This window comes from Entelurus aequoreus, linkage group LG11 (assembly GCF_033978785.1).
Source record: "Entelurus aequoreus isolate RoL-2023_Sb linkage group LG11, RoL_Eaeq_v1.1, whole genome shotgun sequence".
NCBI classification, from domain to species: Eukaryota; Metazoa; Chordata; class Actinopteri; order Syngnathiformes; family Syngnathidae; genus Entelurus; species Entelurus aequoreus.
In genome coordinates, this window is record NC_084741.1 from 26688678 (window position 1) to 26702584 (window position 13907).

At 43.2% G+C, this 13907-nt stretch overlaps 1 protein-coding gene across 1 annotated transcript in view; it reads left to right on the forward strand.

The window, feature by feature from the left end:
- The window catches only part of LOC133659918 (ATP-dependent translocase ABCB1-like), a 139186-nt gene that overhangs the window by 27739 nt on the left and 97540 nt on the right, over positions 1–13907 (forward strand). The window contains exons 2-4 of the mRNA XM_062062783.1: positions 9456–9579; positions 9637–9773; positions 9875–9956. Of these exons, the coding sequence (XP_061918767.1) occupies positions 9712–9773; positions 9875–9956 (144 nt within the window). The 5' untranslated portion in view covers positions 9456–9579; positions 9637–9711. The remainder of the gene's footprint in view (positions 1–9455; positions 9580–9636; positions 9774–9874; positions 9957–13907) is intronic.

Genomic DNA, 13907 nt, shown 5'->3' on the forward strand with positions numbered 1-13907 from the left:
AAAGCCCAGGTGGGGGGGGAAAGAAAGACTTTTTGGACAGTTTGGAGGGGAGGATTCTGCCCCCCTCCTGACCACCCTCCACCCACCCAAAGAAACGATTCCAGACCGCAGGGCGCGCGTCTGGTATCCGCTCCTTGAGGGGGGGGCTAAGGCTGGGAATTGTTCAGGTGGGGTGGCTCAGCATCGTCACGCCAAGCCACAGCCTCCAGCACGACCACCACCACCAGTCTTTCATCACGCCAAGCCACAGCCACCAGCTCGGCCACCACCACCTGTCTTTCGACCTGCCAAGTCACAGCCACCAGCACGGCCGCCACCACCAGTCTTTCGACCTGCCAAGCCACAGCCTCCAGCTAGGCCACCTCCACCAGCTCCACGCCAAGCTCCACCACGCCAAGCGCCACCAGTCGCAGCTCCACGCCAAGCGCCACCAGTCGCAGCTCCACGCCAAGCGCCACCAGTCGCAACTCCACGCCAAGCGCCACCCGTGGTAGCTCCACGCCAAGTTCCGCTACCTGCTCCACGCCAAGTTCCGCTACCTGCTCCACGCCGCCAAGTGCCGCCAGTCGCAGCTTCACGACGCCAAGCGCCGCCAGTCGAAGCTCCACGACGCCAAGCGCCGCCAGTCGCAGCTCCACGACGCCCAGTGCCGCCAGTCGCAGCTCCACGACGCCCAGTGCCGCCAGTCGCAGCTCCACGACGCCAAGTGCCGCCAGTCGCAGCTCCACGACGCCAAGTGCCGCCAGTCGCAGCTCCACGACGCCAAGTGCCGCCAGTCGCAGCTCCACGACGCCCAGTGCCGCCAGTCGCAGCTCCACGCCAAGACCAAGACACACCATGCCAAGACCAAGTCCAAGACCCCCCATGCCAAGACCAAGACCAAGACCCCCCATGCCAAGACCAAGTCCAAGACCAACCATGCCAAGACCAAGACCAAGTCCAAGACCAACCATGCCAAGTCCAAGACCAAGTCCAAGACCAACCATGCCGAGTCCAAGTCCAAGACCAACCATGCCAAGACCAAGTCCAAAACCAACCATGCCAAGACCAACCATGGCCACGACAAGCTTCGCCACGCCAAGCTTCGCCGCCTGCTTCATCTGCTGCTTCTACGCCTGCCATGACGACGACGCCGCATCTGTCTTCTCGTCGGCCACGGATATGGCCGCTGCCTGGTCGCCCGCCACGCCAAGTGCGCCCAGGTCATCGTCTGCCACGGATGTGGCCCTTCCCGGGTCGCCCACCTCGCCTGTGGCGGCGGCGTTCCACTCGCCGCCGCCACATGACTATGCCTCGGTGGATTCGGGGCCACTTGGCCTGGCCACCCACCGCCATGTCCCCCTCCCGCCCTCCCGCCCTCCCATGACTCTTGTTCATTTTTTTGTGTTGGGACATCTGGGATCTGTCCGTAAGGGGGGGGGCTCTGTCATGTCTGTGTTAATCATGTTTTTGTTTTGCTTGGGTTTTGGGCTCTTTTTTTAGTTCCTGGTTGCACTTCCTTGTTTGGTTTGGTTTCCATGGTCACCCATTAGTTTTCACCTGTCTTGTCACGCACCTGTTTCACATCCTCATGTCACGCACCTGTCTCACGTTTTCACTAATCATGTCACCAGTATTTAAGGCCATTGTTGCCAGGCAGTCGGCCTGGCGACATCACTCTGTTCACCTCTGCGCACTTCATGCCTTATCAAGTAAGTTTTTTCTATTCATGCCACAGTTAGCGACTTTTGTTCATGTCCTTAGTCTTTTGCCCACGTGCAAGTTTTTGTTTCATAGTCAAGTTTGTACCTTCGCCTTGTGCGCGCCTTTAGTTTGTTCCTTTTGTTATAGTAAAAAATAAATATGTCCTTACCTTCAAGCCATGTCCGCTCCAACTATTATTGCATCTCGGAAAAACGAACCCGCCATAGTCCACATCATGACATATTTAGTCTTTGCCCGGGCCTCACTCGGCCTGGCTTGCTAATTTGCTTATATGCAACAAGTAACAACTTCTTTGATTCCTGCTAGCTTTCATGCTATTTTATTTTTGCTTGCTAGCTCCCATGCTAGTCCCTTTGTTTTTGTCTTTTGTGCTATGTACACGTCTTTGTTTTTTCCCTGCTATGATTTATTTGCTTAAATAAATCATTTTCCTGCCTGCACGCTGTGTCCGAAGCCGTCTGCATTCCTGGGAGAACACCTCGCACCACGATGCGACCAGGTCGTTACATTATTGTGCAGAAATGTGGGGAAATAACTACAAATGTGCGCTACATTCATTAACCGTGTTACAAAAAAGACTGATACATAATGTTGGATATAGAGACCATACAAACACTTTATTTATTGAGTCAAAAATATTAAAGTTCGATGATTTGGTAAAATTGCAACAGCTAAAATGATGTGGAATTAAATGATGGAATGGATTAAGTAAATAAGTTAAACATTGTACTGATATGATCCAGTTTAAGAGGTTGTTCAAATGGATAGTGCTTACAAAGTACAAAGAAGAAGAATTATGAGAAATACTTTCAACCTTATTGAAAATAAGATATTCTTCATCTCAGTATATTAATAATGACTGAATTAATTAATTACATATTACAAAACTGTTGTATATACTAATTCACAGATATTTTATTATAAAAAGGTCAGTAAATGATGTATATATTTGTAAACGCTATGAAGTGGGAAAGGGGTAGGATTAAATAAGCTTTACTTCTTCAAACTCCTGTAAAGTGAAATTTTATGAAACTGTGATGTTTTATACTGTAAGTGTGTTCATGTTCCAAATAAACTAAAGAATTAAAGAAAGCACTACTGATGCCTAATGATGTCATGATCCGTGGTCGGATCATGTTTTGTTTAGTTATGTTCTGTTAGTTTTGGACTTCCTTAGTTGTTTTGTGCACTTCGGGGGTTTGTTTTAGTCACCATGGTTACTTATGATTTTCACCTGCCTTGTACGCACACCTGTTGCTCATCAGAGACTCTATTTAAGCCTGCCTTTTCCGGTCACTCGTCGTGGCTTCATTGTTTGCATTTGCAACAGTTACGTTGGCATTCTGGTTTTCGAGCTCATGATTCCTGTGCTAAAGTTACCTTAGCTTCTAGTATTCCTGTGCTAAGTAAGTTTTTGCTTTAGCTTCTCATGCGAACGGCACGCTTTCCTTTTGTTTTGTTCCTGTCTGTTGTAATGTGTATGATTTATGAGAAATAAATCATCTCCTACCTGCACGCTTTCGTCCGGAGCCGTCAGTTTTGCATCCCGGGAGAACGAACCGCAGCACGCTGCACCCCAACGTGACAAATGACTGAGCTACGTGACGTAATTTCTTGTGGTCCTACGGGGCATTTCTTGTCGGGACTGGATTCGTTCCCAGGGATTCGAATAAAGAACCAACTCTTTTTCTTTACTATGGTGGTCTCGATAACGGGTACCGGTTCTCAAAAAGAGATTCGAGTCCGAGGACTGGGTTCTTTTCTTATCGAACAATCGGGAAAACCGGTTTCGAGCATCATTCCTAGTTATCGCCTATGGATTGTGCTGCCGTAGCCCCCTCCCATACTTGAGCTTCGGCCTCAGCTGCGTCTGCTTTTCGTTGTAGTGTGAGCACTTGTAATTCTGTGCTTATTCTCGTTGTTTCTAATTGATTATGAGCATCTCTGGAGGTCTTTTCCAGTTTTAGCTTAGCTTCTTCCATTTTTAATTTAGCTTCTTGGCTTGCGTACGACGCTCGCACTTTGGCGGCTTCTGCTTTAGCTCTAACAAGTGCTGCACTTGCTGTGGATACTGATGTTTTGCTGCTTCCACTGTGACTTGTCGCCATGTTGATACCGTAGGGCAGCCGGAACGTGCCTTTTTCACTTTAGTGTTCTTGTGAGACGTGTAGAAACGCCGACTTAACACCAAGCCAAACCGGAGTCAATGAAGAGAACATCGTTGTAAGCTTGACCATTTACTTTTGACATTTCTTCATAGACAAGATGGTGAAAAACTGAAAAGAACAAAGACAGAAACACACTTATTGGTGGTATTTGGCAGGATTTGGTGGTAGCGGGGGTGTATATTGCAGCCCGGAAGAGTTAGGGCTGCAAGTAGGGCTGGGCGATATGTCGATATACGCGATATATCGCTGTGCGATATAGAAAATGACTATATCGTGATATCGAGTATACGTTCTCACGCAGTTGCTTTTAGCTGCGTGCATTACACTACAGCAGGGGTCACCAACCTTTTTGAAACCAAGAGCTACTTCTTGGGTACTGATTAATGCAAAGGGCTACCAGTTTGATACACACTTAAATAAATTGCCAGAAATAGCCAATTTGCTCAATTTACCTTTAACTCTATGTTATTATTAATAATTAATGATATTTATCTTTGTGGAAACACTGATCATCTTAATGATTTCTCACAACAAATATATATAGAAACAGATAAATATCAATATGCAACACTTTATTTTTATATTTTCTCTAAGTGCACATTTTTCAAATTGAACATTTTCAAATGATCACTTCTAAGACAGTCTTGTGGAATCACAATATCCCATTTTAACTAGCTAGCCACTAACATTTTTTAACAAATCATGAATTACTTTGCACCATGTTTGTACAAATAAAAACTCATGTAAAATACAAAAGTCAACACTCAAATTTTTAAATAAATCATGTCACACTTTGAACTGGACACCAAACCTGTTATCTGTTTCTTTGTCAGTTAGTGGGAAGCCTGGCATTGCATGCTGTTAACTAGTGTGTTGTACTCTGGTGTGTAACTTGACACTGCAACTCTGAGTGAGTCTTGCAGATGTGCATCAGTGAGGCATGTTCTGTGTTTGTTCTTGATGAAGTTCATGTCAGAAAAGGCTGATTCACAAAGATAAGTTGAACCAAACAGGCTTGCAACCTTCATAGCTGCTGTGCATACACCACTGTACTTTTCTGTGTCAACAAGGCACCAAAAGTTTGGTGCAGCCTGGTGGGCTTTGAGGTGGAGGTCATTTTGCAGTGTTACAATTTCAATCTCCACCTGTTCAGCATCCAGGCTGAATTAAAAAAGTACCAATGATTGTCACACACACACTAGGTGTGGTGAAATTTGTCCCCTGCATTTGACCCATCCCCTTGATCACCTCCTGGGAGGTGAGGGGAGCAGTGGGCAGCAGCGTAGCCAGTTGCACTTAACTGCTCAGCAATGCATGATATGTCCACGTTCATAAAAGGATTAGAAATGAACGACACACATGGCTCAAGCTGATCCAGGTCACAAAACCTGTTTTCAAACTCTTGCCCAACTCTGTTTATGACCTGAGAGTACTTTTCTGCAACTTTGTCAAAAGCCTCAGATGCAGAAGCATTGTCTTTCAGCACCAACTGCACAGAGGGAAAAGGCAGCACTTTTTTTCTCTGTAAATGCCAGCTCACTGGTAAGTGCTGCTATTTGAGCTATTTTTAGAACAGGCCAGCGGGCGACTCATCTGGTCCTTACGGGCTACCTGGTGCCCGCGGGCACCGCGTTGGTGACCCCTGCACTACAGGCTCTCCTCGCACTTTCCGGTCTCTCCTTCTCACAGACAGCAAGCGCACCTTCTTACACACGTCACATACTGTCACGTCATACGTCACATATGTATAAACCCTACCCGAGCGGAGTGGTAGCAGCATGGCTAACGTTAGCTGTGATGCTAGCGCCGCCGTGCGAGCGGTAATACAAGAGAATGAAGGTGCGAATCTGGTAACAAATGGAGGAATAATTAATTCCCAAGAAAAACAGCAGGGGGTCCATCGTCTGCCGGTGGTTTGGCTTCAAGTGGGAATATGTCGAACAGACAACCGTAATTTGTCAAGTGTGGGGCAAAAGCGTTGCTATAAAAACTAGCATTACTGCTGTAACAAACAGTTCAGGGTTTCCCAAGTTACCGGAGTGTGTTAGGTAAGGAGGAGGAGTTTTGTCCCTCCAGAGTTGTTGCCGTAGGGCTGTGACGTAGGGTGTGTGTGGTTGTGGAAGGAGGTGTGTGATGTTGACATTAAAGAAGTGGTGGCTACCGAACCTGCTCTAATGTCTCCCGTTTATTATTTTATTAGATAAGTACACTGTAGAGGCGAACCCAGGACACTCGGCTACACTGCTAATATGTAGCATCATTTGAAAAGTCACCCGCTAGACAATGAAGAGTGCTTACTCCGCACGTCAATATCTCCGTTTGGTGCCACACGTCCACACCATCAAAATGCCGAGGCAAACATTTCCAGATCAACACCGTATGAAAAAAATAGTGATTTTTTTTAGTTGTGATTTCCTTCTCTGCATGAAAATTTAAAAGTAGCATATATTAATGCAGTATGAAGAAGAATGTTTTAATGTAGACACATAGAATCATCATACTGCTGTGATTATATGCATCAAGTGTTCATTCAAGGCTAAAGCAAAATATAGAGATATATATAGTGTATCGCCATATGGCCTTACAATATCGCAATATTAAAAAAAGGCCATATCGCCCAGCCGTAGCTGCAAGGCGTTCTGGGTATTTGTTCTGTTGTGTTTATGTTGTGTTACGGCGGATGTTCTCCTGAAATGTGTTTGTCATTCTTGTTTGGTGTGGGTTCACAGTGTGGCGTATATTTCTACCAGTGTTAAAGTTCTTTATACAGTCACCGTCAGTGTAACCCGTATCACTGTTGATCAAGTATGCATTGCATTCACTTGTTTGTGCGTGAAGAAGCAGCACATATTATGTGACTGGGCCAGCACTCGTTGGACTGGGTAAAAAGCGGACGTGACAATTTTCGGGAGGGGCACTAAAATTTGGGAGTCTCCCGGGAGGGTTGGCAAGTATGAGAATTAGCGGTGAATGCGGTGTTACTGCGGCACCGCCGCTGTATATAATCGGCGGGCCAGCTCTAGTGTTAATTTGATATCGCCTCAAGGGCCAAGTGAAATTACACGGCGGGCCAGAGTTTGACACCCATGGCGTAGTGGGTAGAGCGGCCGTGCCATAAAACCCGAGGGTTGCAGGTTCGCTCCCCGCCTCTTACCATCCAAATCGCTGCCGTTGTGTCGTTGGGCAGGACACTTCACCCTTGCCCCCGGTGCCGCTCACACCGGTGAATGAATGATGAATGAATGAGTTGTAAAAATTAATGATGGGTTTTCACTTCTCTGTGAAGCGCTTTGAGTGCCTAGAAAAGCGCAATATAAATCTAATCCATTATTATTATCTTGGTGACATCATTCACAAAAGTGCAAGTGTTGGCTCAGGCAAAATATCGAGATATATATCGTGTATCGTGACATGGCCTAAAAATATTGAGATATTGATAAAAGGCCATATCGCCCAGCCCTAACTTACGGCATTGCTTCTTCGCTGCTTTGTGTAGGGTGGCAACAGAAATTACTACAGAAGACCGCATGTATGACTTGCTTTCGAACGAATACCAGAAGTCAACCAACAGGAAGTAATTTAGCAGAAGTGACATCATCCAACTGCTGTTCACCGATTATAGCATACAATGAATATAAACAACTTTAGCTCCAAATTAAAGCATTGCAGTCACTAATACAAAAGTATTATCAAGTAATTATGTAAAGAATATTAACAATTGACTTCAGGACAACACAATCCCCAAGTCCAATGCAAAGTGTCGGCTGCAGTGGTGTAAAGCACGTCGCCACTGGACCCTAGAGCAGTGGAGACGTGTTCTCTCGAGTGATGAGTCACGCTTTACCATCTGGCAATCTGATGGACAAGTCTGGGTTTGGAGGATGCCAGGAGAACGGTACATTTCGGACTGCATTGTGCCGAGTGTGAAATTTGGTGCAGGAGGAATTATGGTGTGGGGTTGTTTTTCAGGAGTTGGGCTTGGCCTCTTAGTTCCAGGCCCGGGGGCCAGATCTGGCCCACGACATCATTTTATCTGGCCTGCAAACACCTGGAAATGATATGTGTCAATAAAGTACTTAATATTTGCTTACTAAATGTAATGGATTTTTTTCATTTTGACAGAAAAAATATATGTACTGCTTGAAAGTGCATGCCTTTTTAAACTTAAATAGTATCCATTATTGCAACAAATATTCCAGTATATTATCATACTTTCCAAACGTTTTTTTGTGTAAATAAAAATAAATACTTAAATATTTGCTTGACTTATGATTTTACAGCAAACTACCCATCAAATTATTAAAAATGACAATACATTTTACGGTGTTCTTTACAGCATATTACTGTAAATTGAAAATAACTACAATTTTTTTGTGTAAAAATTCTGGCGCATGGTCAGGATTGTTTTGATTGATTGATTGAAACTTTTATTAGTAGGTTGCACAGTGAAGTACATATTCCGTACTATTGACCACTAAATGGTATCACCCAAATAAGTTTTTCAACTTGTCGGGGTCCACTTAAATTGATTCATGATACAGATATATACTATCAAATACTATCAAATATATGCTAACATCATAGTACAGTCATCACACAAGATAATCATCAGAGTATATACATTGAATTATTTACATTATTTACAATCCGGGGTGTGTGATATGGAGTGGGGGAGGGGGTGGGGGGGTAGGTTTGGTTGGTATCAACACTTCAGATATCAACAATCAGCATCAACAATTGCATCATCAGAGAAATGGATATTGAAACAGTGTAGGACTGACTTGGTAGGATATATATAGCAAGTAGTGGACATAGAGAGGGATCACAAAGTATAAGAAAAAGTGTAAGAAAAAGTGTCTACATTTGATTGGTTGATTGTTTACATTTGATTATTTATAGTCCGATGAGGTATTATGTGGAAGGGAGGGTGTTAGCTTAGGGTTATAGTTGCCTGGAGGTGTTCTTTTAGCGCGGTTTTGAAGGAGGATAAAGATGCCCTTTCTTTTACACCTGTTGGGAGTGCATTCCATATTGATGTGGCATAGAAAGAGAATGATTTAAGACCTTTGTTAGTTCGGAATCTGTACCACCTCTGCCTCAATTTGAGCCAGAAAATATATGTATTGTTGCATTCAAAACAATTGTATTGTTGATAATAGAGATAATTATTGTTATTATGCATGATCAATTGTGCTATTTCTTCAGCATTGTCCACATGTTCTCAATGGGGTTTAAGTCAGGACTTTAGGAAGGCCATTCTAAAACCTTAATTCTAGCCTGATTTAGCCATTCCTTTACCACTTTTGACGTGTGTTTGGGGTCATTGTCCTGTTGGAACATCCAACTGCGCCCAAGACCCAACCTCCGGGCTGATGATTTTAGGTTGTCCTGAAGAATTTGGAGGTAATCCTCCTTTTTCATTGTCCCATTTACTCCCTGTAAAACACCAGATCCATTGGCAGCAAAACAGTAGAATGAGATGTCCTTAGACCCCGAATAAACCTTGAGCAAGTCACCAAACTCTGCACTGCACTGTAGGTCACCAATAATGACTTTAATGCCTTAATATGTCCACATCAACAGAAGTGTTCCAATGAAGCCATATGAGAAGCAGCAGGAGGAGAAAGGGTGTGTGCAGTGTGTGAGCGAGCCAACTCTGTCACACACTGGAGCCTGAACATCAGGTGCGAAGGACAGAGGGACTCAGGTATGGTTCTGCTCTATTTGGTCAACTCAGACTCCTTTGATGTGTTTTTTTTTCCAGACAGAACTACAAACATTGTCTTGCTGTGAAACATACACATATTTCAACCTGCATCTTTCCATAATACGAGTAGGCATGGCTGAAACAGACACGTTTCGAAAAGATGCAACAGACTGCCAACAATATATTTGTTTAAGGTAATATTTTGTAACTTCATAAAACTGGGGTCAAATTACATTGCACCAAAATCAAACATAGGACATAGAAAAATAAATGGATTGCACTTATGATTTCCCAGGGATCTCAAAAATGAGGATGACAAAGATAAAAAAACAAAAGACCAAACACCAACAGTCCCCAAAGTTGGCCCTATTGAAGTGGTAAGTTATTTTTCTGCATTCCTTCACATGATTATTGTGATTTTACTTTTTAGTTTACATGCACACAATATTCCTGTATTTTTCAGAATATTGAAAGTTTAGTTTTAGTTAAGTCTTTATTTAAAGGGACAATGCAAATTAACAGGCATGTGATTTTTCCGTCTATAGTCGGAAATCCATCTTTTTTATCTCTGTAAAAATATAAAAAAATATTTTCCGTTTCCTTTTTTTTCCCGACATACAATGTGTGTTAAAATCTTGATCCGTCTCTTTGCCATACCTGCCAACAACTACGGTTTTCCTGTAATGAGTACGGTTTTTGATCATCCATTCCGGTTTACGGCTGCAGTGGTAAAAACTAAGTTTTTCCATTAAAAATTATTAACTTAAAAATCTAAGCTACGTAGAAAATTTCCCAGTAGCTTCGCTACTTTTTAGTAGTTGGGATTTCCGTAGCTTAGCTATTTTTAGACCCATGTAGCGGTTAACTAAGTTACATGCTAGTGCAACTCCACGGGCAGGGGACAACATATACGGGAAAAATCAATGATGATTGGTTGGTTTACGTATAAGGTTTACTATGATGAGGCACGATTGGTTAAGATTAGGGCAAAATATTACGAACAGGCCAATCAGAGGCAAGATAGGGTGGGTCATCACACACGTACAGCATCATACTTGTACATTACAACCACACCTCTCATTTACATCATCACACGGCGACAATACATCCTGTCTTTCACATCTGTTGTAATTCGTAAACACTAACCATACATTCAAATTGTAAACACTAACCATGAATTGATACTGTTAGGCTTGTCCCTGACAGTTTGGTTATGTTCTAGTTTATCCTCTGTTTGTCTTTATTTCTTGTCAGCACTTTTATTTTGGTTGTTTCCTGCTTGTCTCCCTGAGCGCTGTGTTCCCTCAGCTTCGGCTGATTGGCACCTGGCCACACCTGGTGTCAATCAGCCAGCTGCTATTTAAACCTGCCTTGCCATCCAGTCTGTGCTGGAGTATTGATTGTCGATGTGATTGTCATCACTACCTGTCGTTGTCGCTAATACTTGTTGATGTCTTTGTTTGCGGAAAGCTGTTCCTGTTTGCTAGTTCCTAATTGCTATTTACAGTTTGAGGTCTCCTAGCTCCTTGTTTCATGTTATCCTGTTAGCCATTAGCTGTTTCCAGTTTTTCTGTTTGCTGGTTACTGTTTTCAGTTTGGCTATTCCTAGTTCCTGGTTTGTGTTTTACTTTTATTTTGAACGTTAAATCATGTTTTCCCGGACAAAGCCTGCCATCTCTGCATCTTGGTGGTTCGTCACCAACACCTTGTGACAGATACATTTCATAGCTCATAATAGAATGTTCTCATACATGAATATAATACACATTAAAGGCCTACTGAAAGCCACTACTACCGACCACGCAGTCTGATAGTTTATATATCAATGATGAAATCTTAACATTGCAACACATGCCAATACGGCCGGGTTAACTTATAAAGTGCAATTTTAAATTTCCCGCTAAACTTCCGGTTCGAAACGCCTCTGAGGATGACGTATGCGCGTGACGTCAATCATTGAAACGGAAGTATTCGGACACCATTGAAGCCAATACGAAATAGCTCTGTTTTCATGTCATTATTCCACAGTATTCTGGACATCTGTGTTGGTGAATCTGTTGCAATTTGTTCATTGCATTATGGAGAAAGAAGCTGAGCAAGCAAAGAAGAAAGTTGTCGGTGTGAAGTGTCTATTTTGCGAGGGAAGTCAGCAGCAACACGTACACAACCGTCGCTTCTTTGTTTACATTCCCGAAAGATGCAGTCAAGATCGAAGAACTCGGACAACAGAGACTCTTACCTGGAGGACTTTGATTTGGATACGCAGTTGCGATACCGTGAGTACACAGCTGCGCTTCCAAACATTTGATTGCTTGCTATAACTAGCTCGAGCTAGTAGCTAGGAGCTAGGAGCTAGCATTAGGATTAATTTGTGGCATATTAAATATAAGCCTGGTTGTGTTGTGGCTAATAGAGTATATATATGTCTTGTGTTTATTTACTGTTGTAGTCATTCCCAGCTGGATATCAGGTCCCACCCGCACGCTTCCAAACATTTGATTGCTTGCCAGTACGTGCGTGTCATGTACGTAACTTTGATTAAATATATAAGCTTTATGAACCTTGGGTCAGGTGAACGGTTGTTTGGGCTGAGTGAGTGTGTGTGTTGTGCAGGTGTTTGAATTGTATTGGCGGGTTATATATACGGGATCCCGTCCATATTACCCGCTCGAGCTATAACTAGCTCGAGCTAGTAGCTAGTAGCTAGGATCTAGCATAACAAACACCTAGGTGTTTTTATGCGGGATTAATTTGTGGCATATTAAATATAAGCCTGGTTGTGTTGTGGCTAATAGAGTATATATATGTCTTGTGTTTATTTACTGTTGTAGTCATTCCCAGCTGGATATCAGGTCCCACCCGCGCGCTTCCAAACATTTGATTGCTTGCCAGTACGTGCGTGTCATGTACGTAACTTTGATTAAATATATAAGCTTTATGAACCTTGGGTTAGGTGAACGGTTGTTTGGGCTGAGTGAGTGTGTGTGTCGTGCAGGTGTTTGAATTGTATTGGCGGGTTATATACACGGGATCCCGTCCATATTACCCGTTCGAGCTATAACTAGCTCGAGCTAGTAGCTAGGAGCTAGGAGCTAGCATAACAAACACCTAGGTGTTTTTATGCGGGATTCATTTGTGGCATATTAAATATAAGCCTGGCTGTGTTGTGGCTAATAGAGTATATATATGTCTTTTGTTTATTTACTGTTGTAGTCATTTCCAGCTGAATATCAGGTCACCCCCGGCTCTCACAGCATCTTCCACTCCCCACTAGTCCTTCACTTGCACTTTCCTCATTTACAAATCTTTCATCCTCGCTCAAATTAATGGGGAAATCGTCGCTTTCTCGTTCCGAATCTCTCTCACTTCTGGCGGCCATCATTGTAAACAATAGGGAACTTTGCGTATATGTTCAATTGACTACGTCACGCTACTTCCGGTAGGGGCAAGCCTTTAAAAGTTGCGATCTTTATCGTCGTTGTTCTATACTAAATCCTTTCAGCAAAAATATGGCAATATCGCGAAATGATCAAGTATGACACATAGAATAGATCTGCTATCCCCGTTTAAATAAAAACATTTCATTTCAGTAGGCCTTTAAGTTGTCATGTGGGGTCAAACATACAGTGGTGCCTACCTCAGTGTCCGTGTGAGCAGCTTTGATTGCTTCAAAGCCACTTTTTAAGTTCTACTGTGAATGGAGAATAGTCTGTTTGACTTCTCAGGTCTATTGTGAGGCTGTTCCATTGTTTTATCGCTTTATATTAAAAGGCTGATTGTACAAAATAGTTTTTTTTTTTCTGAGTGTGCTACACTTCCCCCTGGTGTAGGCTCGTGTGTTTCTAGTTGTCACAGCAGATGTGAACTGGACAAAGTGCTTAAATGGCGCTTGTGCAGTGTTGTTTAAGATTCAATGGTCCATTCGTACTTATGCAAATCATTGAATGTTGTCATAATTTACCAGTCTGTATTTTTTAAGGACTAAAGAGTAATGGGGTTGTTGTGGTTTTCGGTCGAGGATTTTGAGCGATTGTTTCCCCGCCTTCCGCCCAAATGCAGCTGAGATAGGCCCCAGCACCCCCCGCGACACCGAACGGGAGAAGTGATAGAAAATAGATGGATGGATGTTTGTGCAAGGTGTCCAATGGCCTCAGGGTTGTTTTACTTGTCTGCGACCAACATGTTATACAATAATTAAAACAAGACACAATCGTTGCATTCAAATAAGTTAGAACTGCTTCTAGTTTTAGCAAATTCTTGATACATTTGAAAATGTTTACTGTATGTTGTAGGGTTGTCCCGATACCAATAATTTGGTACCGGTACCA